The 26,740-nt window shown below is 43.0% G+C and overlaps 2 protein-coding genes across 2 annotated transcripts in view; both read right to left on the bottom strand.

Moving 5' to 3' along the window:
- Positions 1-538: 538 nt before the first annotated feature.
- Positions 539-1,501, bottom strand: MRPL17 (mitochondrial ribosomal protein L17). The gene is made up of 3 exons (XM_065739717.1): positions 1,307-1,501; positions 1,151-1,219; positions 539-1,078 (listed from the first exon to the last, which is right to left on the bottom strand). The coding sequence occupies exons 1-3, from the start codon at positions 1,478-1,480 to the stop codon at positions 830-832; spliced, it is 492 nt and encodes a 163-aa protein (XP_065595789.1). The 5' UTR covers positions 1,481-1,501; the 3' UTR covers positions 539-829.
- A 3,717-nt stretch (positions 1,502-5,218) lies between these two features.
- The window catches only part of CCBE1 (collagen and calcium binding EGF domains 1), a 90,022-nt gene continuing 68,500 nt past the window's right edge, over positions 5,219-26,740 (bottom strand). The window contains exons 3-11 of the mRNA XM_065740010.1: positions 26,230-26,282; positions 20,555-20,689; positions 19,826-19,963; positions 15,251-15,357; positions 10,118-10,238; positions 7,949-8,088; positions 7,821-7,856; positions 7,201-7,236; positions 5,219-6,097 (exon numbers count right to left, since the gene is read on the bottom strand). Of these exons, the coding sequence (XP_065596082.1) occupies positions 5,864-6,097; positions 7,201-7,236; positions 7,821-7,856; positions 7,949-8,088; positions 10,118-10,238; positions 15,251-15,357; positions 19,826-19,963; positions 20,555-20,689; positions 26,230-26,282 (1,000 nt within the window). The 3' untranslated portion in view covers positions 5,219-5,863. The remainder of the gene's footprint in view (positions 6,098-7,200; positions 7,237-7,820; positions 7,857-7,948; positions 8,089-10,117; positions 10,239-15,250; positions 15,358-19,825; positions 19,964-20,554; positions 20,690-26,229; positions 26,283-26,740) is intronic.

Genomic DNA, 26,740 nt, shown 5'->3' with positions numbered 1-26,740 from the left:
CTTGATTGTCTTAGCTTGTGGACTCTGCAAGGGAGTCTGCACGCAGTGTGTCTATTTTTTTTTTTTTTTTAGAAAGCTAGCAATTCAAGCTTTATACCTCCAAATTATTTCATTATTGCCTCTAAGAGTTCTGCTACTATCCATTTTTGCATTCAGAGCAAGAGAAACCTTATAAAGAGGTTCCTTATAACCCTACACCAGAGGCTGTCAACCAAAGCTCAATAGCAACAGCTTTGTCCTGCCCATATCACCTCCTAGTAATACAAGTCACTACAGTACTGCTGCTGTTATGAATTTCAGTGCTACTGTCCTTGTCTGCAGTCAGCATTGCTGGAATAGCGAAGCAAACTTTATTCTTCTTTGAATTTCCAGCCCCGAAAGTCTGCACAGTGGCTTCTAAAGAATATGAAGTAACTTGGAGACATTATGCCCGAGTACAGGGCTGTAGGATCAGAAATTGGCTGGAATAAATGATTAACTCCTGCACACAATGATATAACCCAAACAGACACAAACGTACTTTTCAAAGAATTTTATTTACACTGAGAATATTAACCACTAGGGCTCGCAGACTGATTTCCTTCTCTTGCCGACTTGTTACTACATCACAGGAAGAGGAAAGTGAACCTTGAGCTTGTGCCTGCTAGGATAAATTAAGGCTAGGAATAAAATCCTGAGCCCTCCCAGGGAACCTTCCACCCCTGTGCTCCAGGAGAGCAGCAGATGCCCCACCCCAGGACACAAGCTCACTGCCTGGTGCTCAGGCAGCTCAGCTCACCCATCCTACTGCACCTGCACACATGGGCAGTGGGATGCCTGCACAGTGCCCTCAGGGGCCCGCAGCCCGCTGTGCATCCTCTCGGTAACCCTTCAGCAGCTGATTGAGCAGCGTCTTCTCACTGTCACGACGCGGGCGGATGAGTGGTGGGAAGGGGTTCCCCTTCAGCTCGATCACAGCCATCTTGGCCCGGTCCAGGCTGTCCCGGTTGGGGATGTGCAGCATGCGGGTGTAGCTGCCCGGGTGCGGCTGGAACCGGGGCGCCAGCACTTTGAACAGCTTGTGGATCAGGTCCTTCTCCTGCGGGGAGGGCACGCTCGCTCAGCCCCGGGGCCGCGACACGGGGGCGGTGAGGAGCTGGGGACTACCTACCGTCAGCCAGAAACTCGCCATGCGCATGGCGCGCTCGTCCGAGTCCCCACGCTTGGCGTAGTCAATGAGCTGCGGGGAAGGAAGCGGGGCAGATCCGTCAGCGCCCCTCAACCAGCGCTCCCGCCCACCGCGGCCCGGCCCGGCCCCGCCGCTCACCTTCTCCGCGTAGCCCCGCATCTCATCGGCGCGCGCCCAAGGCGTCTCGATGCGCTCATGCCGCACCAGCGCCGTCACCAGGTTACGCAGCAGGTCGAGGCGGGAGCGCGGGCCGTGCCCCAGCCGCCGGTGCACGCGGCCGTGCGAGATCGCGGCCACCAGCGACAGCCGCATCCCGTCGCCACAACCGGAAGCGGCTCGTCGCCCTTTAGTGACGTCAACGGCGCGCAGGCGCAGCGCTGCCCCGTCCCCGCGGTCCCGCGGCATGCCGGGGGCGCCGCCCGCCATTTTGTAGCGCCTGGAGAAAGGGGGGCTTGGGGGTCGGGTTATGGATCGGCCTTTTCTCCTAGATAACTCTGGTAGAACAAGAGGGGCTGTCCACACGTTGTGCTGCAGGGGGTTCATGTTGGGTGATAGGAAGATTTCTCCTCTGGAAGTGATGGACTGGCACAGCTGCCCAGGGAGCTGGTGGAGTCACTGTCCCCACAGGTGTTGAGGAGCCATGCAGGTGTGGTACTGAGGGACGTGGTAGTGGGCGTGGTGGGGGTGGGTTGCATTTGAGCACCTTAGTGGCCCTTTCCAGCCTTAATGATGAGCTGTGCCAGCAGCGTGGGTGAGACCACCGAGGCCAGCGTTCGTGAGGCCATTGCAGTATGGAGGTGGATATGTACCTTCACTGTCACAGACAGAATGCTGTACATGCATAGCTGTGCTCGTGGCTGTGCCTAGCGCCAAGCAGAATGAAGAAAGGCAGCGTCAGGAGGTGTCCCAACTCGTCTTCCAATCAGTGCTTTCAGCGCAAACAAAAGTACGTAGAACAGAAGCAACTACCAACAGCATAAGAAAAAATATCTTTGTTATTATGAATACGTCATAAAATCACAATCATTTTATACACACTTTAGTATTTTATATATAAATAAAGTGAACAGTATAGTTACTGGAATGTGTAATAAGAACAAACATACAGATTTTAAGTGAAATTATCAAATTCCTGGACCCCATCTTTTGTTGCTTCTCTGAGGCTAAAGATACTAACTCTGAAATAGTTCTGGGAAGAATGTTATTTGAACTGTGGTACTAACAATAACTCCAGGGATTGCCATAATTCTGTTCACAATCAATTTTCCTCTTCTTTTCCATGTTTAACCTGGCCATATAAGAATTGTTACATGTCAGTGTTGTAGCTTTGCAAGGAAGACTAATCCCACATGTCCCTGGAAGCTTTATGTTTTTGTTAAGCTTTTTAACAATCAGGATTTCCTCATCACTACACACTCCTGCAAATGTTTCCATTAAATATATTTCTAATATTAATAAAATAACAAACTCTTTATTATCCTTCTGCTTATAACTTGATGTCTTAACATCAAAATAATATTTCTTTCTAATAAAGTTATACATAGTATTTATATGAAACAAAGTTGTCGTGCGTGAGCCTAGTAATGAAACTGGACATGAGTGTGGATTCTTCTTGGGTAATTACTTTTAGAGCTATAGAGAAATAAATAATTTATAAGGTAATGACTTTCTCTCTGGTAACAATGCGTTAATTGGAGATGACTTCTCTGATCTGTGTTCATAAAACTTTTGGTATGCTGAAGAAAGCTTCATGTTTGTGAACTTCTGCATATGTTTCTCTAGATACTGTAGTGAAATGGTTCTGATACAGTGTGTTATGAAAACTATCATACAGTTAATGAGAAATAAAATGATAAAAGATGTACACAAAGGACTTTGACACAAGGCTGAACCTTCCTAGCCAGCTTTGCTTATGGGGACTCCCTGCTATAGGCATTCCTCTGTCCTGCGGAGTGAACATGTCCTTTCCACAGCGACTTCTCCCAGCTGCTGGGACTCACCCCACAGCACTTTGGGACAAGGAGTCTGTGGAAAGGGGGTGAGTTACGAGGATAAACCCAGGTTGCTCTTTCCTTCCCTGTTTTTATGGAGGAAACATGTCTGCTGGAAAGAAACATCTCTGGATTGTGAAAAAAAAAAGCCAACACATGATGTGGACTATGGAAAGGGAAGTTGTTGAGAAAGGCATTCAGAAAGGCACGTAAAAATGTATCCTGTTTTATATTCACAAGTCTGTGGGACAGCCTTCTGCACTTATGAGGCATGTATTTTACCTACTTTTTTGGTGCAGTAGCAGAATTTCCCTTCCCTAAATACTTAATGCAAAGCAGGGCAATGACTGCATTCTCCTGAATTCAGTTGCTAGACTAGGAACTACACTTTCGGTATTTGTCTATATTTGGAAAAGCAGAGCTTAGTACTCAAATAAGTGCCTTTTCTTCTTGTGGGCAACAGAATTTAATCAGTATGTAGGAATTTAACTCATTGTTCATTATCTGGTGGTTCAAACAACTGCAGCTTCTAATTCTGTAGTGGTTATCAACCTGATCCAGGGTGGTGGTGGTGAACATATGAAATAGTTACATAATTTGCAAGAGTTACAAATACATAATTGGACATTTAACAATTGTACTTACTGTATATTCATGAACTAATTTATACCTAGTTTCCTCTTTGAAATTTAGAAAATAATACATTATGCCTCAGTAAATGCTGCCTTAGAGGTTTCTTTCAGTCTGCTGTACATAAGAACATCTCTCCTTTGGCCAGAAGTTCCTTCCTCCAGTCTCACTGATATCCCCATTACCTCCTTCATAAGATTACTTGGATCTGTAGCTGCTGGGTGAGGTCCTCTCAGAGGAGAAGCCCAAAGACCAGAGAATGAGAGCATTATCATTTTTTCCTAAGCTATACCAGTGGCTTAGTCATTGCTGAGTAAATACTGATAATGCGTATAATGTGAAGAGGAATAAAGAACAATAATGTTCTTAAACCTAATGCCCTTGCTTGTGGCATACTGATAGTGAGAAGTTGTGAAACAATTACTGGAATGAAGAAAATCCTCTTAAGATAATATACAAAAGATATGGAAGGTCTAGACAGGCAGCTGTTTATACAACACAACCTGTTCTGGTGGTGTAGGGATTACACCAACTATTTTTTGGCCTAGAGAATAAGGAAGGGGATCCAAAACTTTACAGATTATCTGAAAAGGACCTCCTTAGGTTTTTATCAGTATTTATTCTAATAGAACGCGCAAGCCATGGAAAACATGGCAAAATATATATTTTTCTTTGCATTTGTGATGTGGACAGGACCCAGCACTAAACATCTTGAAGTAGCAGCTACACAGATACAACATTGAAGTTTGGTGCTTAATATACTCCTTTATCTTCTAAAGTCAAAGTCCTCAGCAGCTGAGAAAATCCCCATAAAAAAGTTTTAACATACATCACCCATGAGGTATGATCTAACCTGTGCATCCCATTTTCCAGTGTAAAAAAAGGGCACTCCCTTTCATCCCTCTTCACAAATACAGGATCCCATGTGCAGTACCTCACCTTAGCTATCCTTGTACCATGTGAAATGTTTTGTCATGTGCACTCCTGCACCTGCCCATACTCTTCATATACCCAGCCAAATACACTGCAACTCTTCTGTTCCAGTTCTGTGAATGCCATTTGGATTGCTCTCATGCAGTAGAGGAGCAAAACAGATGGAAGCTCTTTGCAAACGAGGCCTCTCTCTGGTCTCAGTCTTACTTGAATCAGGTACAATTGTGTTAGCACTTCATCAAGGAAGACAAGCACCTGCAGAAGGTCAGAATCTTGACTTTCTGCAAGGTTGAGAATTTTGTACTTGCCAATAAGCCAACTTGACAAATGCTTGCTGTTCCTGCTTTATCCCTGTTCTCTTGCTCATATGTGAGAAAATAATCTAGAACGAACCTGCTGAAAAAGAGAACTGGGTTTCACACAGAGCAGTGGAAGAATGGTAAGGGACAAGCATTGCTAGTTTTCTTGTATGCATACAAGACATTTTCTTGACTGTCTCTGTACAATTCTCTATTAACAGCAAGCCACATAATTTCTTGATCAATGAGCATCACTGCATCATAATTTTGTGCCTTTTTCTGCCGCAGTGGAGCATAGTGGAAGGACACTCCCCACACCAAGCTGGCCTCCGCTGTGAAACAGAGATCCACTTTTCACACTCTCCTAAGCTTGGGGACACTAGCTGGAGACTTGTGTTCAGTGGAATAAGTCATTTACATGTATAAAGTAACTGTGAACCTAGGTTTTCATTACGGATGTCTTTCAGGGATGATGTTCAGCTACATTTCTCACCTCTCTGCCCCTCGCAAAATTTAGGTACTGGGTCATTTGGACGCAGAACCACAGGTAGGCAGATGAAATGCTGTTGTCTGCCCCATTAGCTAGCTCTTGACTGAATCATGCTAGCCCTATACATTAAGAAGGTTTTCCTGATAGACTACATACAATGCACAGTGCAGGCTTGAAGGTATAGAATTACTGCAAGGAGGCCATCATGATCTAGGAAAGCCACAGTACAGGCAGCATACTTAGGGAAAAGCAAAGAGAAAGATGGGAAATAATCTATATATTTTTTTTTACATTGTCAGTGCATTTTTGTAACTGAGAACTCCAGAGGGGCTCTATTTTTCAGTAGGCATAGCTAAGGATGGGCTGCCTTCTGTATCCTGGAGTCTTTGGGTGCTGCCCGTGGTTTGTAGTCTTCTCCAGATCCAAAATCTACTGTGTCATGATAGTTTGTAAATTCCTGAGGTAATGGAAACTCCTCTGTTGATGAATGAGTCCTCCGTCCAAACACTCTCTCCTGCAGCTCTGCGATGTCATTTCTGATGTCCGCCATCATCAGCAATAGGAAGTCAAACGAACCTGGTGGGCCCTGCAGTCAAAAGGTGTGGTTGTATCATATTTAAGTTTTCAAACGGGTTGATGATATAATTACCCTTGTAGGGGCAATTCACTAAAATACTGCTTCATATCTAGTGACAGAAATTAAATGTCTCTTTTTGAATCCACCTGCTCAGGAAACAACTTTCCAAAGGCAAAGTTGTTTTTTTTGTTTTTTTTTTTTTCTTTAGTTCTTTGTTATAAAACAATTACTTTGCTGTATCTGCCTCTAGCTAGCATCTCAACACTTGGTGGGAAAAGAGAGAAATACTGGTTCCTTGTAGTCTTTCTTATTAAACTGATGGAATAACTAATTAATAATTAGTAATATATATTTTAAAAATTATTTGGGGAAATGCTGATGTGTGGAATAAAAATTTCAATATATTAGCTCCACTGTTGTCCAGCACTTAATAAATTTATTGGTAATTATGAAGTAGAGTATTCACCTCTTCTGATCCGATTTCAGTTTCTTTTTAGCTGACTTCACACAGTAAACAACACTGTTTTTATAGAGGAAACATGTCTGCTGGAAAGAAACATCTCTGGACTGTGGAAAAAACAACATGATGCGTACTGTGGAAAGGGAAGTTGAGGACACTCTGCTGCACATTCCTAACAATCCATTTCATCAAAAGACCACGACAAACAACATCTTAATCAGTTTCTCTTAAAAACAGGTTATACACACCCTATCCTTCTGATGACTTGCTCAAAGCCTACAGCTTGCCATGTTCCAGAGAGAAATGAGAGGCAGGATTTTAAAATCTTTCAGAGCTCACGTTCCCATGGGTGCTGGTTGAACTGTGACAGCCAGCTCTCTGCATGGATTCTCATGCCTTTGCTAGCTGATGTCCTACTGCTTACTGCCTTCAGTGTAGCATCCAGTGAAGTCAGAGGTGTGTTGGTTTCATCCAACAGGCTTGGATGAAAACTGGAAATTACTTTCTTTCCAATAACCTTTTCTGTGCACGTAAATTTCACATTCATGTAAAATTCAATTTTGACAAAGGAGAAGTTTGTCTTCCTTTTGGCTGGTCTGCTGGTAGCCAGCGTCACTTTGCTGTAGAAATGCTTGCTGTGAGCAATACTTACAGGTATCCCTTTTGGTCCTGGTGCACCTCGCTCCCCCTGTAATCAATACCACCTCAGTTAAGTTGCTGTTACAAAAGTAAACCAAAAAATCAAAGTCTGTCTGTGCATACTCCCTTAACTGGCTACAGATTGATCAGCTTACATTAACTTTGCTTGCTCAGGAGAATAAAAGAAACTTAAGTAGGAACAAATATACCAGGAAGGACAAGGAGTATACCAGAAAGGACACAGGAAATTGCCACCAGCTCTAGCAGAAGCAGAGTTGGGTGCTTCTGATGATTCTCCTAGATGGTGACAAACAAGCCAATTCACTGGATAAAATAACAAAAGAACAGTGTAATGAAATGAGCTAAAGCATAAATGTTTCTTCTCCGAATAGCCAAAATAGCTTCAGGGAAAGGGAAAAAAAAACTGTTTGACAGGCTGGCAGGGCTATTATGTGTAAGACTGCTAGAATGGGAAGGACAAAATAGCACAAGAAAGACACAAAGAGGTAGGACAATAAAGTATTTTCAGCATTAGCAAAGGAAATGCGATAGAAAAAGACTGCAAATGGATATAAGGTATCTAAGAAGCCTGCACTTCACAAGTGCAAGTGCCTACATTGTACCTCTCCTCACCTTGCTACCGTCTCTCCCTGGTGCTCCAGGTGGGCCCTGCAACAGAAAAGAAAGTGTTCACGAGGACAGGATTGGTTGCAGGCTTATGGCCAACCATACCATGCATGAGAGGAGATAAGAATACTGACCACGGGGCCTCGTCTGCCTTGCTTAATATGGGATATATCGGGAGATGGGCCCATAGGTCCCATTGATCCCCGAGGGCCTGGCTGTCCAGGAGGTCCAGGTGACCCAGGAACTCCTTGACTTCCTTTCGGTCCTGGTGCCCCTGCAATTGACAGCAAAGGTTATCTGCCAGGGAAAGCCTTCAGCACACTTCTTCAGCACACAGTTGGGACGAGCTATTTCTTGAACCACCCAAAGGACTGGTTACCTTTAGGCACCCAAATCCACACTGTAACCAACACAGAAGTCATTTTAGATAACATCACTCCTTGTCACAGTAGCTACAAGTAGTCTTAACAAAATCATGAAATTCTGTGTATTCAAAAACAATCAATCAATCAAACAAACAAAAACAAATAACAACAAAAACAGCCAACCAACAAACAACAAAGAAAACTCATAAACAAGAACAACATCAAGAAAAACAGCAACTAGAAAACAAAGCAAGATTGCTACTGACAAGTGGTTGGCAACACAGACCAGGGATGAAAAGAAACACAGAAAAGCCTCGTCTTCACACAACAAAGGAAATGGGAAAAGAACAAGCTGAATCTCAGAAACATCTCATAAAAAGAAAGCCATGGAAAACTCATGGAAATGTTGGGTCAGAGCCAGCTATATGACTGGCACAGAAGCAAATCCTTTTCAGCAGTGATTTGCACGACTCTTTTTTGCAGTATGGCAGCCAAGATATTAGGACAAGAAAAGCACTGTTCTTCCATTTTACTTTATACCTTTTTCAGATTCTGCTGGCTCAGCAAAAAAATGCTAGTTTTCAGGAGGCACCTGGGCAACAGAGTAGAGGTTTAGATCAAGAGAACACTGTGGAAAGCTAAACAGAAAATAAAGCAACAGAAAGAACATCTGCACAAAATGGAAGTTCATTAAAGTGTCATTGTCAGAAGTGCTTTGTAATTAGAGGGGAAAGCACTTTCCTTCACACTGAAGATGTGTGAAATGCCCAACAAATGAAAGGCAGAGAGAAAAATAGGGTTCATACGGACAGGTTTTCACACAGAGTAAGTTCAGCGATGAACCCCTTAGACTCCTCTCAAGTTTTGGCCATGCTGTTGCCAATGACAGAGCCAGGGAGAAGTTCAGGGGCGGGCAGGTGAATAGAGAATTCTACAGTACCTTGGACAGTTCAGTGATGGGAACCAGATGGAAGACATGCAGAGCCAGCCTACGACAGAGAGATTGCAAGATGGTGCACCATACATTTCAGAGGCTGACATAGAATCTCTAATCACATTGCCCTGGCATTTATAGTATAGTGAAAGCTGAAGATACTCATCCTCCAAGAAAATGAGAAAAAAAGTAAAAAAAAAAAAAAATCAAGACTGCAAATGTGGGAATAAGTGGAGGGCAGTTCTCCATGTAGAGAATCAAACCTGGTAAGGAATATCAGCTAGTCCTCGGTAAGAGTATTCCAGGAACTCAGAACTATACTAAAATTCTCTGCATTTACTGCTAGTCCAAAATCACATTTGCACTCAAAAGTTAGCAAAACTTTAAATATCACTGCAGGTTGCAGGATGTATGGTTTAAGTTGCAGCATTAGGAACTCTGCTTTTCTTGTTGCCTCACCCTATACCTTATAAAGTGAAGGTGAGAGTGGAGTTTTACTTTTCTTTTTGGGTTTCTTTGAATCTGGAGCACAACATAAAATCAGGAAATGAATCCTTGCAAAACCAGAGAAGGAAAAATAAAACACTTGGCACAAACTCCCATGAACTGAAAGCAAATATTCTGCTCTATTAACAATCTAAAATCACAGGTATTTCTGAAATGAAATGAGAAGTGTTTAAGACAGAGTTAAGAAATTAGGAATGACAAGTAAAGCAGGTGAACTATCACAGGGAGAGGGAGAAAATTAACATATACAGGACAAAACCAGCATTGCATGCCAAGAAATACACAGAAACTGGGAAACACAAGGGACTGATGTTAGACAGTTGGCAGAGGATGACTGAATAATGACCAGAATGTTTTTTTTAGTTCGATTTATTACAAATGAAAATATAATTAGCAGACACAATATGTAACACATGACATCCTATCATACTGAAAGACTGAACCTTATTATTTTTTTCTCATGGAACTAATTCAAACCCACAACCTCTCTGTCTTACCTGGAGGACCTTGTTGGCCAGGCTGGCCTGGGGGTCCAGGGATATATGCGTTAGATGCAAGTACTTTTTCACCAGTGATTTGCTTGCTAAGATCAGCAGCATTATTGGGTAGCAAAGCAACCTGTTAAAAGCAAAAATCACTGTAAGCTCTCCATCCTTCAACTGGATAAACTGCATTCGTGATTAAGCTTTCATGAGGACAAACAGCATACTTAAGTACTTCAGAAAAATTGTGGAATTGATGCCCATTTATACTAATACTGTTCTGCAACCTTAGTCAGGATTACTCTTCACATGGGGTTAAGCAACTTAGCATGGAGAATAAAAAATGCAACCATTATTCCCTGTATCAGTAGAAGAAAGCAATTCTGCAGCTCATATATATGGGTGCAACAACAGCACATGGCTGTGTGCCCCATAAGGGACACAGGACATGCGACCTGGATGGGAAATCCTAGAGATGATTTACACTTCATGTATCATATACGCAGGAGGTAGCTCAGGCTTGGAAGACACTATGTGAAAAATATTACATCATATGATTTAAACTCATATCCAGATTCTGGTAGTTGACTTCCCCTTGGATGCAGAGCCATTATCTTGGTAGTAATCTTGATGTTATCCCTAAGGCTGTTCACTTTTCAAGCCATCATGGAAATACTGCAAGTCTACCCAAATGGAGGGCAGGAGAAATTCAGAAGATATAGCAACTATCTGTGAAAAACTGAAGTCCGATTACTGCTTGGCATTTCCCAGAAAACTTCTTTTTCCTTATTTGAATTTTATTCTGTTCATTTTCTGTACTTTTTCAGGCCAACATCTGCTCAGATATTTACATTTGAATTGGTGCACAAGCTCCTGACTTCTCAGAGGTTTCAATGGGAGACCAAAATGCTTTGTGGATCTGGCCTGGTAACCACACTGTTTAACCCAATGGAGCCTGCATCTGCTCTGAATAATGACAGAAGGCAAAAACGAGCGAGAATGTAAGGAGAATTGCGTATTGTGGTTTGAAATGTCATTAACCATTAACTATCAATTTCTGCTTGCCCAGATTGAATGCATTTAGTAATTAAACGTATTTTAAAATATTCTGCAAATGCTTAGCGTCTCCAGGGAAGAGCTGAGGAGAGATGACAAGCCAGAAGGCTGGTCTACAGCAAGCAGTTTATTAGTAGCGAATGGCTGCATGTGGAGTGTGGAATTTTGCTCTGCCAATCAGAAGCTGAGGAGCCATTTCAGCAATATCAGGACAGGTCTGATCCCTGGGTCATCTTGGTTGCTTCCCTGAATAAATTCGTCTCACTAATTCTGCAACATTTGCATTGGAGAGGAGCATCAATTGAAATGTGTAACAACTCCTGCTTTCTGCTAGGGCTTTTAATCAGCTATCTGGAATTCCCTGCACTGTCCTCAGGAGTCCTACTTGCTTCTGTAATTATTTGATATATGCCCCCCAACCCCCCCACCCCGCCATTCACACAAGCCTCATGATTGTAAAGCACTGAAAAAATAACAATGCTACGCGCTTGCAATGCCCAGTATAAATTGGCAGATTTATTTTGGCAAGCAAATTACTAGTGAATACAAGCACATTAAAGAGCAGCCAGTGCTGCTTGCAGCTTAAGGCTGAATGCACCAGAACAAGGTCTGAAGTAAGAAAAAGTAAGGAAAGAACACTGGGATACAAAATGTCACGAAAGGAATACAAGGGTTTAGCAACCATTTCAAACTTGTGTTTGGGAGAACATTCTGCTCCAAAGGCAAGGTGAGTGCACTGAATACAGATTAAGCAACAAGATGAAAGCCTTACAGGAATCTGGCATGCTCCCTCCTCTCCTCTGGAAATCAAGCAGATGGACGAGTTCAGCACTACACAGGAGCCCCACAGGGTGGTGACTGAGCACGCCTACTGCTCTAGTGTTGGCCTTTTGCACTGTCATCTTGGATTTTCAAAAGAAGAACATCTTCTTCATTTACCAATGGCCCTGCCTGCTGACAAGTTTTGTCAGCACACTATAAATATGAGAACCGCACAGCACTGTATTTTTTGACGTGTTTTTTATGATAATATTTTTGGTGTCATCAGGTGTCATCTTCAAACAGGTGAGGAGTACTTCATCTCTTCCAGTCTTCCACAGCAGGAACACTTATTCACACTGAAGAAAAAGTGAATATTTCTCCTTGGGAGTAGCCAGCACTGAGTGTCTTATTAATGGATCTCCTCTCCAGAGCTTGGATCCACCTGGGGAAGCTGTTAGTTACTGCACAGTCCCTGTCGTGAATGGCTCCTCAGATGACATTGCAAATGGCCAGTCTGGATTAAAAAGATGTATTTAGTCGCAGGGACTCATCATGAAGAAGATTTAGAAGTGTATTCTTTTCTGTTGCATAAATAAAGTACTGACTTGTTCCTGCCAGCAAGGCTGTTTTAACAATAACTTAGTGAAAAAAAAGATCACATAGCTGCTCTGAAAGCATCTACACATGCTTCCCCACTGAGTCAGCTGGACTTAAGGCACACACCAGGAATGCCAAAATACCCAGGATCTGGTCTAGCTCACTGCTCTTTGATACCTTCTGGACAGAAAATGGCTGTTACATGTACTGTGGCCAAACCATGTGTTTTTGATACTGACTCACATCTTCTCAGGGATTGGCTATACTCACTAGACTATTTTCTCTTTCACCTTTTAACCGAACCAGGATCTTGATGCAGAGTGACCTTGGCTTTCTCCCCTCCCAGCTCCAAATCTCAATGGCCCTGGAAAAATATTTTTCCACGTGCATGCAAATATTAGTGAGGGTCTATTTTAAAGAAAGACAGTGCTAGAAATAAGATCCCATATATTCAGTGTTGGGTATTGCATCTGAAATTTTGGGTAGTTTCTAGACCTGTGGTCTATACAACTCTGATAGTGCTTCTTGGTAGGAGTGTTGTAGAATTCGATCAGGGATTTCTAATTAAGATGTTTAAATAAATCCGTGCCATAGGATCTAGCAATGCTTTGACACCAAGAATTCAACTGCTTACTTGACTTCTTAAAAAATTATTGACTATGTGTCAGCGTGTCAGCATGTCCCCTGCTTTTCCAGCTTTCTGCTTTTCCTCCTTCCTGCAAGGTCTGAGGTCACAGCCCTCTAGTAAATCAGGAGGTCAGTGCAGCCCACTTGGTAACGACGTGAGTTGAATATTTGTATTTGATCCATCCTATTCTTATGTTGGATCTGGAATTAGTGGGGCAATCCTCTGAGAAGGTATTGGTGACATCACCCATCCTCTTTAACCCAATAGTTTATGCACTCTCCAGAGGCTTCACTTCAACTCCCTCTTTTCCTAAGAAGACCCAGAACCACACCTCTGACTTCCAGAAGCACACTCCAGTTCCCAGCTGTAGCATTTGCTGGACTGCATCCTTCTGAGACTCTTCTGCTATACATAATTCGATTTGAAGTTTGAAAACTCAAAATCTTTAACCACAAGACTGAAGACTAAAGGCTTACTCCCATAAATTGTCTCTCTGGCAGCCAGTAATGAATTTTTTATGTACAAAACAGAACAGCTTCAACCACAGATATTGAGAGATGTCCACAGGGAGCTGTTAGTGAAACACAAAAGTTTTGTGTCTACTTGGGTGGAGGAGCAGCATGGCCAGATCACCTCTGTGTGGGCAAAAGCTCTGTATGGTGCAGGGTAAGAGATGCTGAAGGTATCTAGAGATCATCTGTTCCAGCTCTGCATGAGCTGTAGCTCAATGGGCTTTCTCTGAGAATGCCACATTGATCAAGACTCACAGGGAAAATACTTGGGTAAAATTTAAGCTATGAACTATGGCGGGAATTAGCATTAGGCACAGCCACAGATTCTGTGCAACAAGTGCACACAGCAACAGGTTACCAGCAGTGCTAGACTCTCAGGACAGAGGCTCCCAATGCTGGAATTTAGACAAATTAAACCTTCCATTCATCCAGGCGATTCATTTCCATGCATTCTTGGAGCAAATAAATTGGCCAACAGCACCCAGGCCGGTGTGAGCAGTTGCTCCTGCTGCAGATGGGCACAGGCACTCTGCAGTGCTGCTCCTCTGTATCCCTCTCACTGTCCGCTAGCGGGAGCTGTCTGAAAACCAGAATTTCTTCCATGTGTGAAATGACGTGGCTGTTGCATTTGTCTGCATACGGACTCATAAGGAAAACAGTTTTTGTTGCTGTTGTTGTTGTTGTTGTTGAGATTCTCGAAATAAAGAATATGTCACACTTCGGTATATTTAATTTTAGTGAGGCAAGATTCCTTTCTCCCTAATATAAATTACACTGAATGAATAACATTAATTGCAACAGGTGAAAATACCAATTCATGTTTTGACACAATGAAATTAAGTGAGCTGCTCGGCTGAAATGATGACAGCGTGCCAACATGGATTGCTTGGACTGTTCCTGCAGAGCGTGTCCATTTCAGAGAACTTGAATTCATTTGGAGGAAGTGTCCCCAAGAGAGGCATCTGCACCTCTGTACTTGGTTCTCCAAACCCTGAGTATCTGCATTACTAAAATCCTACCAAAATGCACAAGGAGGTCACACATAAGAGCAGATAAAGCTAAGGGGAAGGGGAAGCTTTTAGTGTGAAATGTGATCAACTCATGGCTGTTGTTTTTTTTTTAATAATCAAAGCTGATGTGTGTGCAGGTGATGTTTTTTTGTCTAGCCACACACCTCCTGTTTGACAAGCATCCTGTATCAACAACTTGGTAATGCAAAATCATATTCTCCCATGTTCCCCCATCAGCAGAATGTCTTGCACTTACATATACTTGAGGTAGATCAAGTTCAAAATCCCATCCATTCAGAATGACTGAAAAACTGAGGACAGTGCATCTTGTCAAGAAACCTGGGCTCATGTCACAATGCGTTTTTGCCAGATCCTATTACCACAAGCTTGGTTCACAGTCTGCTTACAAGCAGTGTGAAAGCATAAGGAAGAGATGTTCTTCCTACGCAATTTTAAAACATGTTGCCATCATCTTTATTGGCAGAAGAGCCACATGGCAGTGACAGTTCCAAACACTTTAAAATTTATACTCAGTTGTAGTAAAACATGCAGGTCTGATAACATGACTAATCAATGTCCATACCTTTTGCTTCAGTTGTAAAACGGTCTGCTTTATTTGATGAAATTCCTTACAAGAGGCACAGCATGTCCCTGGTTTTGCCACGTTTTCGGACTTCTCAGAAAGTCCAGCTGAAAGAAAGCAGTTTCCAATAAAATACAAAGATCCAAGGAAAAGATGTTCATACAGTAATTGCAAAAGCAACTGGAGTCTTAAAGGTCGTTGCCTTCCCCCAGACTGTGAAAAGAAGAGGCAATCTCACCGTTATTAACACCTTGACTGTGAGTTGCTGTGTAAGGCTGAAAATTTTTCAGGGACAGCTCTGAGCTTATTTTTAAGGCAGCTGTTTTCAGTTAACTGTCACTGAAGTATTTATCTTTTTTAATACCTGAAAAAGTTTACACCCCTTCTTTTATCTTCGCATTTAGGGTAGACCATTCCTACAGATCTGAGTGGATTTACAGTGCCCTGAAGGGCAAATTTTCATATGCTATAAATCATAGTAAAACTCCTCACAACGCGGTCATTTCATTCACTTGGCAAAAACTGCTCTTTATCATTACTGCTTTTTCCTCTGCATGATGGAATCAGCTTGACCAGAGATTGGGATTGAGAGTAATGATAGGGATTTAAATCCACATGAGACACAGCAGTTGATATGACATAAGAATGGGATATTTTCAAGAATCCTTGAGATTATTCAAATTGTAAGAGGTACTGCAAATACTTCTTTGTATGTGTCCTTTTCCTGGTCCTGTACACAATGAGTCACTTTTGCATCTTAAACAAACAAGCATGTTTTGACAGATGTCCACTGAAAGAGAAACATGGTTTCCAAAACACATGCTTGCAAACTCTAGATAAGCAGTTTTTCTTACACACACAGTTGCTGAAAAGCATGAGTATACAGTGGCTCTGCACGTGTACAGTGTCACCTGTAAGGGTTCTTGGACACCCTGGAGCACCGATCCCTCAGACCATGCCCTGTAATGGAAAAACTGCAGGTGCTCCTGGGTAAATCCAGTAAGTCTTCAAAAAGTATCATCAACTACAGTGTACTTAGGGATTGTGTTGTCTTCCTCACTTCAGCTTTAAAGCCCTACATCTTTTCCTAACTGTGTATTGATTATGAAGAAGTCTGCATTATTTTTAATGCTAACTGAATTTTCTAATACTAAAGGTGTCATGTGGTACTTGACTCTAAATGTTTACGTTGTCCTGTAAGGAGCACTGCACTCATAAGATGGTCATCTACAGACCATCAATGCACAAAATTAGGTAAAACAGATTTTCAGTAGGTTTAGTCCATTGGGTGTTCATCACATATGGTCTTCTCTTATCACAGATAGCATCTAGGACTGCAAGGGAAAGATGCTGGAATGACCACCAGTAGCATGGCCTCGCTGCTAGTCCTGAATCAGATCAGGAAGCAAAGGCTGTGGGATTTCCCAGTCACTACCTGCCTGTACCTAACACTGCAGTTTTATGGCATCTTGGTAATCCTCAGCTCTCTCTAGTTTATTTAGCATGTTTTTTACAGTAAGCATCCTGCTTTTGGAGCTTCCCAGCCCTACTTGATGGCACATAGCTGAACAGCTTTCTGTGCAGTGCTTGGATGGCTCAAAGTTTATGGTCAAAAGATACTTCAGGGGCTTTTCCACTGACCTTCACATAAAATAGTTTAACCAAATTAAAGCTCTTCTGTTTCCATGACCATTTATTTGGCCACAGCATCTCCTAGGACTTTGAAATTTTTGTTACCATATCTGAACATGTAGTATCTGGCTCTGCTGTATTTCTGTTATTGATCATTTTTAATCCCATCAAAGCCTTTGTGCTCATCTCTGATAGAGCTTACAGCACGTAGGTTTTTTTTTCTTCATTTTTTTTCCCCCTTAACAAGTATCTGTTGAACTGTTATGAGGACACCTCTTGATATTTCTATAAGGCAAGTTTTCTCCTGACTATAAATCAGTACTGTGGTTCTCTTATGGGGTTTACCCTTCTCAAATTTTTCAGCTCTTTTTAAAAAAGTGGGAGTGTTTTGACGTGTTTGTCACTGGAACTTTGTAAGATTTACTAAGGCCCATATAGGGGACTGTCCTATTTAAAAATTCCCCCTCAAAACTGGCTTTGATACTAGTCTTAACCAAGATTGTTTTAATAGGTATCATACCAAATGAGTTCCCTTACACAACACACACACATTGTTAAGAAATGCTGCTGACAGCAACATGCGGTCATAGGAAGAAACTGCCAGAGCCTCTGCTGTTTAAAACCTTGAGCAATCCCACTACAGTCAGTAGAATTATGTGCGGATTAAGAAGCAGTGAAATTGGCCCCTCATTTCATCATAAATGCAGTTCACCTTCCAGAAAGATGTGGTACATGGGGCTGACGACTGTAGATAAATAGGGCTGTAGCAGTCTGTGGAAGTGAACAGTGTGGGGGTCAACTAATGTTTGGAAAATATCACACCAGAGAGATTTCTGCAAACCCAGTTGGGTTGCTTTATCTGAGGAAGAAGTCCAACAGCGTCACATAAGCAAGAGTGAGCTGTGTCCCGGGAAGGGAGATGGAATCCCTAACTCGTACCAGGCATGAGTGTTGATTTGCCCAAAGAAGGAGTCATTCATCAAACACTCTCTCTGCCCCCAGCTGATCCTCTGTCAGGACCAAAAATATGAATAAAGCCAGACTAAAGCACGGACAAAGCCAGAAGCCACCTAGGCTGGGCCAGAGGGGCAGGCAGCAATCAGCCACTGCCTCCCACGCACGGTGCACATACTGAGGTCACCCACCAGGGTCAGTTTGGCCAGCGTTGAGCAAGACACTTACATAACCTGTTTTCATTTCACAAGAAAACTATGATTACTGCAGAGAAGGTTTCAAGTAGCCTCATTTAAGGAGGGTTTCTGAACCCTCTGCTCAAGGGTGACGCAGAGCCTTCCATCTAAGCAAGGCACTGCTGAACTCCACAGTGCTATCAGTAAGAAAGCAGCTCAGGGAGCGACGTGTTTTCTTTGCCCATAATCAAATGCTGATGCTGGACGAGGAGATGCTGGCAGAGCAGAGCTCTGCAGGAGCTGTGCTGCGGGCGGTCTTTGCACGGAGGCTGCTTTGTGGATCATCTGTGTTGCATTATCTGCTCTCAGCCTGCTGAGATGGTTTAATGTGCCTGCTTCAGAGTGGGTGGCTGCATAGTCTCTGTCAAACACAACATTACTGTGGATGCAGGAGAAATGCTCGCTGCACTCATGCCCCATTAACAAATCCAGAGCATTCAGTCAAGCCCACTTGTCAGAGCTAAAGATGGTGCTCTCACTGCAGCCTCCAGGAATGGCAGGACGAGCACAAGTGATAATTCCCCAGCAAACACACAGGAAGCATGAACCCGGAGAGAGGGACCCTACGTGTTTCTCGCAGTAAACCTTAAAACAGGGTGTAACTGTTTTAATGGCCTGTGCAATGTAAAAATGCTATTTTCAAATATGCCAATGATTTCCAAAGCACTGAATGTCTCCAGCGGTCAGTGATCCCAAATGCTTTGGACATTGCCCTGTCAGGAAATTTGAATTAGCAAGAGGAAAATTTAGCTAAAAAAGCTATTTTCAAGGGGATTATTTATGCTATATGTATTTCCTTAATGACCAAACACACGCACATACTTATAAAGGGAAAAAAAAAACCCTGAATGTTTGAAAATGACAAAGATCAACTAATGTTAATGGAGAGGCTCCAGTCACTCCATTTGATTTTCAGAGGAAAATCAAAATTAAAAATTGCTTTGTCCATCCAGTGGGATTTGGAGCACCCAATGATATATGTGCTCAGACATTAATAGATGAACCTACAGTAAGATGACGTTCATCAGAAGAGTGATGTTTTCTTTTTATTTCCACCCCCCTTTTTTTAATTTTTGTTTTCTAGAGCACATGTTGTTTTCTTCCTCCCTGCTTTTTAAACTACCGTATCAGTATTTAATCTTCAGTACTCTAAATGCTGTAATTTAATAACTGGGATGAGGTCAACAACTTTAAAGTCATTTACACTCAGTACACATTCATACTCTGACAACAGCATTGAAAAGGAAGAACAAGCCCTCACTCTCACTCTTTTCCATCACAGACTACTTTCAGTGGAAAAAAACCCACAATTAAGTGCATTCATGAGACATGCAAACTCGTTGCAGGTCAGCAAAATTCAGGTGTTATTCAACACGACTGAGCCTTTGACTTAAATAATGCTTAAAAGTATGTGGAATTCCCAGGCACTCATTTTCTGAGTGCTTGAGTGCCCAGAGGCACCAGCCACCCAACGCAGAGCTGTGCGCTGATCTCAGACGAAGGCATGCAAATGCCAAATAACCTCACTGAAGTCAATGAAATTATCAGATGAAATTAGTGGAGGCTTCTAAGTGTCAGCCTTTGGGAAATTTTCTTCCTACATCTCTTGATCTCTGGGCTGTCCATAGCCTCTTTGGGCAAATAGTGCCAGTGCTCCATCATGTGCACATACGGCAGTGCTTCCTGACAGCCAGACAGAACTTTACGTGAAGCAGACTCTTTGGCCACAGACCTTAACCCCAACAGCACATACCTTTATCTCCTTTGGTACATGTCTTGCCATCTTCCCCCCGGGTATAGCCCTCGTGGCACTCACACCTGTAGCTGCCCATAGTGTTGATGCATATCTGTGAGCACAGCGTCCCATTGCTGGCAGCACACTCGTCAATATCTAGAGAAGAGTGAGAGCAGAAAGTGTCCTAAAGCTGGAGGTTTTATACCTCAGAGAAATAAACATCTTCCTTTTAAGTAGCAGGAGATTTAAGGTTTAAATAAATCAGTGGTTGCAGCACTGCTGCTTCTTCAGGCTGGAGCTCTGTGCAAACTGGCAACACACCTGTCATTTGATCAGTGAGCACCGTGTGGCCATTCTTTGCACCTGACAGCTCACTGAAAGCTCAATCCTGATGACACCGGTTCTCTGGCATGGCAAACCAGGCAGGACACAGCTCCTTGTGTCAGCCACATAAGGACAGCTGAGTGAGTGCCACAGGAAAATGAATTGTCCTCAACTAGGTCCTTGCTTTCGGAATTTTAAATTCTGAATAAATATCCTGAATGGCTATTTTTTAGGTACTGCCCACCCATAATTTCAGGAGGATTTAGATATCTTAGTCAAGGGGACCAACCCTTAGCAGACTTGAAAGCCGCATTTAATCTGCAATCGTAAAGAAAATAAAAAAGTTTTCAAATCTACACTGACCCCTAAAGAACCTGAAGAAGGGAAACACATCATGAACCAGAGAGAAGCACTTCTACCCACCGAGGCAATATGGCTTCTCCCTGTTCCTGTGCCTCTCCCGATCGTAGCGATACCCGGGATAGCAAGTGCACAGCACCCGTCCAAAGTTATCTGTGCACTGCTGTTCGCATGGAGCTTCAGCACACACATCGTAGTCTGGGGAGAGAAATGCATGGTTAGGAGACATACCAATGGCAACAGTCAGATGGTAGTCTGATGGCAAATATTTCACCCTTCTCTTTGCTAATTAATAAAGTTAACTGTTATTGAGAGTTGAAGAAAGTTAGAAATACAGCCTGCAGTTGTAAATGAAGAATTACAGTAAAACTGTTACTGCTTATCACAGGATCACAGAACTGCAGGGATTGGAAGGGACCTCAAGAGATCACTGAGTCCAACCCCACTACTAAAGCAGGTACCTACAATAGGTCACACAGGTAGACATCCAGATTAATATCTCCATAGAAGGAGACGCCACAACCTCTCTGGGCAGCCTGTTCCAGGGCTCTGTCACCCTTACTGTAAAGAATCTCTTCCACATGTTACTATGGAACTTCGATGTTCAAGTTCTAAGCTGTTACTTCTTGTCCTGTCATTACACACCACCAAGAAGAGCTCATCCATTTGCCTCCCTGCAGATATTTACAAACATTTATCAGATCCCCTCCGTTTTCTTTTCCCTGCGCTGAACAGACCCAGGTCTCTCAGCCTTCCTTCATATGCTCCCAGCCCTTTTTCATCTTTGTGGCCCTCTGCTGAATTTATTTTAGGAGATCCCTGTCTTTTTGATCGGGGGAGTCCAGAACTGGTCATGGAATTCCAGATGTGGCCTCACTGGGGCAGAGGAGAGGGGGAGGTTCACTTCTCTTGACCTTCTGGCCATCTCTTTTAATGCACCTCATGGCAGCTGGGCTATTTATCAAAACTGGCTTTTAAGCAAGGAATATTTACCCAGTTTGCAGAATTTAAGAAGAATTTTCAGAAATTTTATGTGACCTTAAAGTTTTTTGCTATTTTCTTCCACAGTCTTTAAGTGCTGATATCAGTGTTTCCTATGCAAAGTACTGGGAAACACAGTAAGGCAAACTGCCAAATCCAGGCAGAAAATATATCACAAAGAAAAGTAATTAAAATCACACAGTAACTGTTCAAACCCAGCTATAAACCTCATAGTGAAGAACACGCTGCTGCAAAACCATCATCACTCCTAATAACAGCCATGTGAAAATTAGGATACATTTAGTCACTACCCATGCTTGTCAGCGAGATCCCAGAAGACTGCCTGAGGTCCCATTTCAAAATCCTAGGAGAAGAAAGGAGCTGGAGGAGCATCCAGCCTCCATACCAGCTCAGGTCACCCTGCTGAGGGTTGGGTTTTATGCCACAGCCAACCTCTGAGGTTATTTTGCCCTGCATGCAGTGAATCACAGTGCTTGTGGCTGATGATCCTGCAGCAACAGAGCACAGCGTGGCCACAGCAGAAGGCCACACCACCTCTGCTCCAGACATAACACACAACACCCAAACGTGTATGTTTCGACTAAGCTCCCAGCAATCTACTGTATTTCCATATACACAATATGAAATGATTAAAACCCCCACTCATTACTGACTCATGCTAATGACTAGCAGACATCTCTACGAATGATGATTTTTCCGAACAATTAAAGTGAACTAATAGATGGAAAAGCGAGTGAAACCACATTTGCTGTATGGAGTATTCAGAACACATGTGAAGCACTGTGGGCAGAAGTGACTGTGTGTATGGTTAGAAAAAGTCCTCCAAATGGGGCTTAACAGGGCTGCAGTGTGCCAGCACCAGTATGGCACACCAGAGCTCCTTCAGCTGAAAAATGCTGTGTCCAGTGCCAAGCATTTCCTCTCTGGTGCTTGTTACCTTCTGAATAGCAGGCATCCTTTCTTTCCACTGCACTTCACGATGGGTTGGCTTTAATGCCAGCTGTGTCCGTGGTGCTGTGGTTGGGGTGGAACAGTGCAGATGCCCGGATTTGGAAGGAATACACGGCCATTGCCTTCAAATTTGGACAACTTTGTGCATAGTTTGGGCTTTTTCAGTGCAGATGCAAAGTGTGGAAGTAATAAATAGTCATGAAGTGCTAGAGGCGATTTTTCTGAACACGGCTACAGTTTTAATTTTCCACACAGACTTGGTTGGTTTCAATGGCTGGCCCCTGTGCAGCAGCAGAGTTTGAGTGCTAGGTGCTGCACGGAACTCCTGGCACCACTGCTGGCTGCAGGCAGGAGATGGGGCAGAATAGTGCTGCAGCATGAGAGAGCATGCCCTTGCTCAGCTGTGTCTTAGCCAGTTGCCCTCACATTGCTGTTTTTAGCCTGTTCCAAAATTTGTCCTGTTCAGTCTATTCAGAGCTGAGGAAAAATTATCACAGTCCTCACTGTGTCTCCATGAATAGATATGTGCTAACAAAATTGGAAAGAAATATTTCCAAAAAAAAAGCAACAGAGCTGGAAGGGGCCACCTCCTACCCCAAGGATTAGCTACGTGCAAGCCTTTCCTAAGAAGCTCAAGTAACCCACATTTAGGAAACCCTCAAGGACGGTAGTACCTCACATTCCAGAGATGAAATATTCTTGCAGAGGGTGATGTTTTTACTAATGCCTATTCCAAATTCCCCTTAATGACATTAAAGCCTTTTATTTTTGTCCTCCACTCCATGGCCATAAAGAAGCTTTCCCCTTTGCAGCATTTGCACATAAAACCTGTTGTCACATCTCCCCTCAGACTCCTTTCCTCTACATTAAACAGGTCCCATGTGGAGTGACTCCCTTAGGAATAGTCCTCACCCTAAGAGCAAAACTGGGCAAAAGGCACTGCAGTTATCGGCTGTGCTGCACCACCTCTGCATGCTCTGCAGAATTGAGAATACAGGCTCCCTCACATACCTGCCCCTTGTCCACCAGGCCAGCCTCAGAAACATGGTTTGAGGATGAATCAAAGGCATATAGAAAAGATCAGGTGGTTTCAGACCTCAGGAAAATATTAAGGACTGAAGTAAAAACCGTCTCTACACATGCTTCAGTGAATTTAGGAATGACAATGCAACACAGAAGGTTGCACCAAGGAAGTTTCTGAAATAGCATTAGTGAGGAAAAAGTGAATCTTATTAGTGTTTGTCTGCCATGGAGTACTTTGCAGTCAATAAGCCTGAAGACAAGCAACTCAACTAATGAATGGCAGGGAGCCTGCTCTCCCAAGAACCTGTTTCAGACTACAGCTCTACTTTTACATGGGCAACACTGTCAGACATGATCTACTTGGAGCTATAAGTTTCCAAGGCAAAGAAGAGGGAAACTATTCTGGTAAAAGGGCAAAAAGCCCATTTGGACCTGTTTTGCTGTCCAAGTAGAGCACACATCAGACACACAAAGGAAACCCCTCTCTTTCCCAATGGTGCTGGTTCCCTGCTCTTGCAGCTGAAACCTGGAGAGAGATATTGAGTCCAAAGCCAGCAAAATGCAGGATATAGTGGCATGGACTCAGGTTCACTGGGCTGCACTGATATCTACTGCTCTTCAAAGATAGATGAGGAAAAACAGGACAAAAATGAAAGAAGGACATGGACAACTCTTTGGGGAAAGAGCAGTGTTCAGACAGCAGCTGCCTAAGAGGAAGGCTGATGGGCAAGGGAAGGGTCTAGTCCTCTCCCAGCCGCCCTCTCTGTAGCCACTGTTAAACCACAGAGAAGATGAGATTGGAACTACTTCTCTGGGCTTTAACTTGCCAGCACTGGGTTAAAACGTGCAGATGTGCTCTAATAAGCTCACATCTGCAATGTATTTATGTTCCTGTCTCGAGATATGCATTTCATACAGCTTCTCCTCCAAGACTATGCCAAAACAATGTGCAAAGAGCCAAGTGATGTATTGTAACAGAGTAAACGAAAGAAGTGCTTCACTGAATCATGTTTCTCATCTCTACACTGATGGCCTAGATTGTCTTGGACATTAAAGCAACTGCTGTGGGCTGTGGAGTTCAAGGAAAAATACGTATTGAACTGAAAAGGGAGTGAAAAGACAAAGGGAGAGCAGCCACAGCCAGAGGTGAAATTCAGTGAGTGGCAGAAACTCAGGTTACTGAGATGCAGTTAATAGGCAGGATTAAATAAAGTCAGTGGGTACACAATAAAAGCTGCTTTCATAATCACCTAAAACCTCAAGAGATGAGAATTAGAACCCTGCTATAATTTATTGCCATGGCTCTCACTTTATTTTTGCTCCTATTACTTCTGCTGTATCCATTATATTTAGTAAAAACAACAGCATAGAAAAGTGTTAGAATCAATAGGAAAGCAGGAGGCCAAGCTGCAGAGCCCTGGCCTTCTTCCATCCTGAAAGGATTCATGGCTTCTTCCTCCTACGCACAAACAGGGTTGAACAAACCCAGCACAACCACCTCCTCCAAGTGTCCATCACACACACACTGAAGCCATCATCTCAGACTGCACACCCTGAGACAAAGCTGCAAAACCACAGACCAAGGACAACCTTGTGAGCACCAACGATGCCCAAACCCCACCCAGTTCCCTGGGCCCATATTGGCAGCGTGAGCCATTCCTCTTCATGGAAGGAGCAAATGTACACTTTCTATTTTTAGAATATGAGTTTTTAATTTTTTTATTATTTTCTGCAACGAATCCATGAGTTTTTCCAGTCAACAGCTAAGATACAAAGGAAAAAGAAAAAAAAAAAGAAGGAAAAAAACCAACAATGGCAGGACTGGAGTTTGGGTTTTAATCCATATTGGCTGGACACTGAAATCCAAAAAAACAGGTGATAGCCCAAGTATGTTATTTTGGCACTTTTCTTCATGAAACATCACTGTCTCAAACTGAGAAAATGCCGTTACCATAAGCCATCCACTTAACCTGTTTTTTGGAGGAAACAAGGTTTATTGTCTTGTTGACTCTGGCCCTTTGTTTCTGTATTCCTCTTCTCCTACAACTTCAGAGCCAATTTCACCCAAGTTGGGCAAAGTGTGAGGAGTGATGGTTAAAGCAGGTAGACCTCACCCTTTTTCTTAAAAGAGATGTGCAATCAACCATCTCTGAGCACTGGATGCCACCATTCTCTTTGTAAAGCCTCTAGGCAGCCTGTCAGGAGCGGTAGGTTTCCTTTTCACTGTGGTATGAACCATCCCAAGTAATTTCCAGTCTCGCCATGTCCACAGCCAGAAAAGGTGGTGGAAAAGAGATGCTGTATGGTGATGCTTGCACCTTGCTGATGCCCTCAGGAAACAGGTCACAGAAGCAGGACTAATTCATTTGGTCACCCCATGCATTTCCAAGCCAAATCTCATCTGCTAGACCGCAGGAGCATATGAGTTCCTGGATGCACAGATGGCTCCAGCATGAACAGCCAAGAGCAGCATGCGGCTCTGTGTCCTGGTTCTGCACCAGGTCCTGTTACAAGATCTGTGCGACCACATGTACTCAGGGAGGATTAAGACTTGGCATGCTAAATGAAACCTTTGGAAGATCCTGTTTTTTGTTTCTTTTTCTTTCCACAACCATTTCTTGGAAACAGTTCCCAATCTGATGTATGTGGTACAGCCCAGGCTATACCAGGTTGCTCTCCAAGATAGCAGCAGAGAGAACAGAGCACACAGGGAAAGACAAATGCACAGGGACAGGAGAGGTAAGAACAGCAAAACCACATACCTTCAGGGATGCACTGTCCAAGAACAAACTTATAACCCTTACAGCATTTTTTCCTGAAAAATAATAAAATAAATAAATAGATAAATTAACATGTTCTCTAAAGGTTGGCACCTCTGTTAAAAACTTTTATAGATAGATTGATGGATGTTCTGAACCAAACCATCAGAGGATCCTGAGCTGTTCTCAGCACTAAGGAACACAACATGGGAAGCCACCAGTCAATCCACAGTATGTATGTTGCTCTGCTCAGAGAACTGGAAAGGATCACAGTCATCTAAAAATCCTGCTTTCATGTGTTGAAAGGACACAGCACACCTCAGTGCTGTCCTCATACACAAGCCAGGTTGTAATTTTCTTGATATGCTGAAGGGTGTTTTCAAACATCTGTCATTACAATGTAAACTTGCAGAAAGGGGTAAGGCTCAGCTAGGAGTTCAAACAAGATAAATGTTATCAGTCATTTCTCATCTTTTAATAAAACTTGAAGGTGATAAGTGAAATATATTGAGTA

This window comes from Cyrtonyx montezumae, unplaced genomic scaffold, assembly GCF_038088225.1.
Source record: "Cyrtonyx montezumae isolate F1298 unplaced genomic scaffold, pur_monq_1.0 scaffold_25, whole genome shotgun sequence".
Lineage (NCBI taxonomy): Eukaryota > Metazoa > Chordata > Aves > Galliformes > Odontophoridae > Cyrtonyx > Cyrtonyx montezumae.
The sequence above is the reverse complement of the archived record's forward strand: the minus strand, read 5'-3'. Positions and strand labels throughout refer to the sequence as shown.

Coding starts and splice junctions, on each gene's coding strand:
- MRPL17 (XM_065739717.1), bottom strand. CDS start 1,480: ATGCGGCTGTCGCTGGTGGCCGCGATCTCGCACGGCCGCGTGCACCGG. Junction 1,220..1,306: donor TGCGGGGCTACGCGGAGAAG/GTGAGCGGCGGG, acceptor CCTTCCCCGCAG/CTCATTGACTACGCCAAGCG. Junction 1,079..1,150: donor TGGCGAGTTTCTGGCTGACG/GTAGGTAGTCCC, acceptor CCCTCCCCGCAG/GAGAAGGACCTGATCCACAA.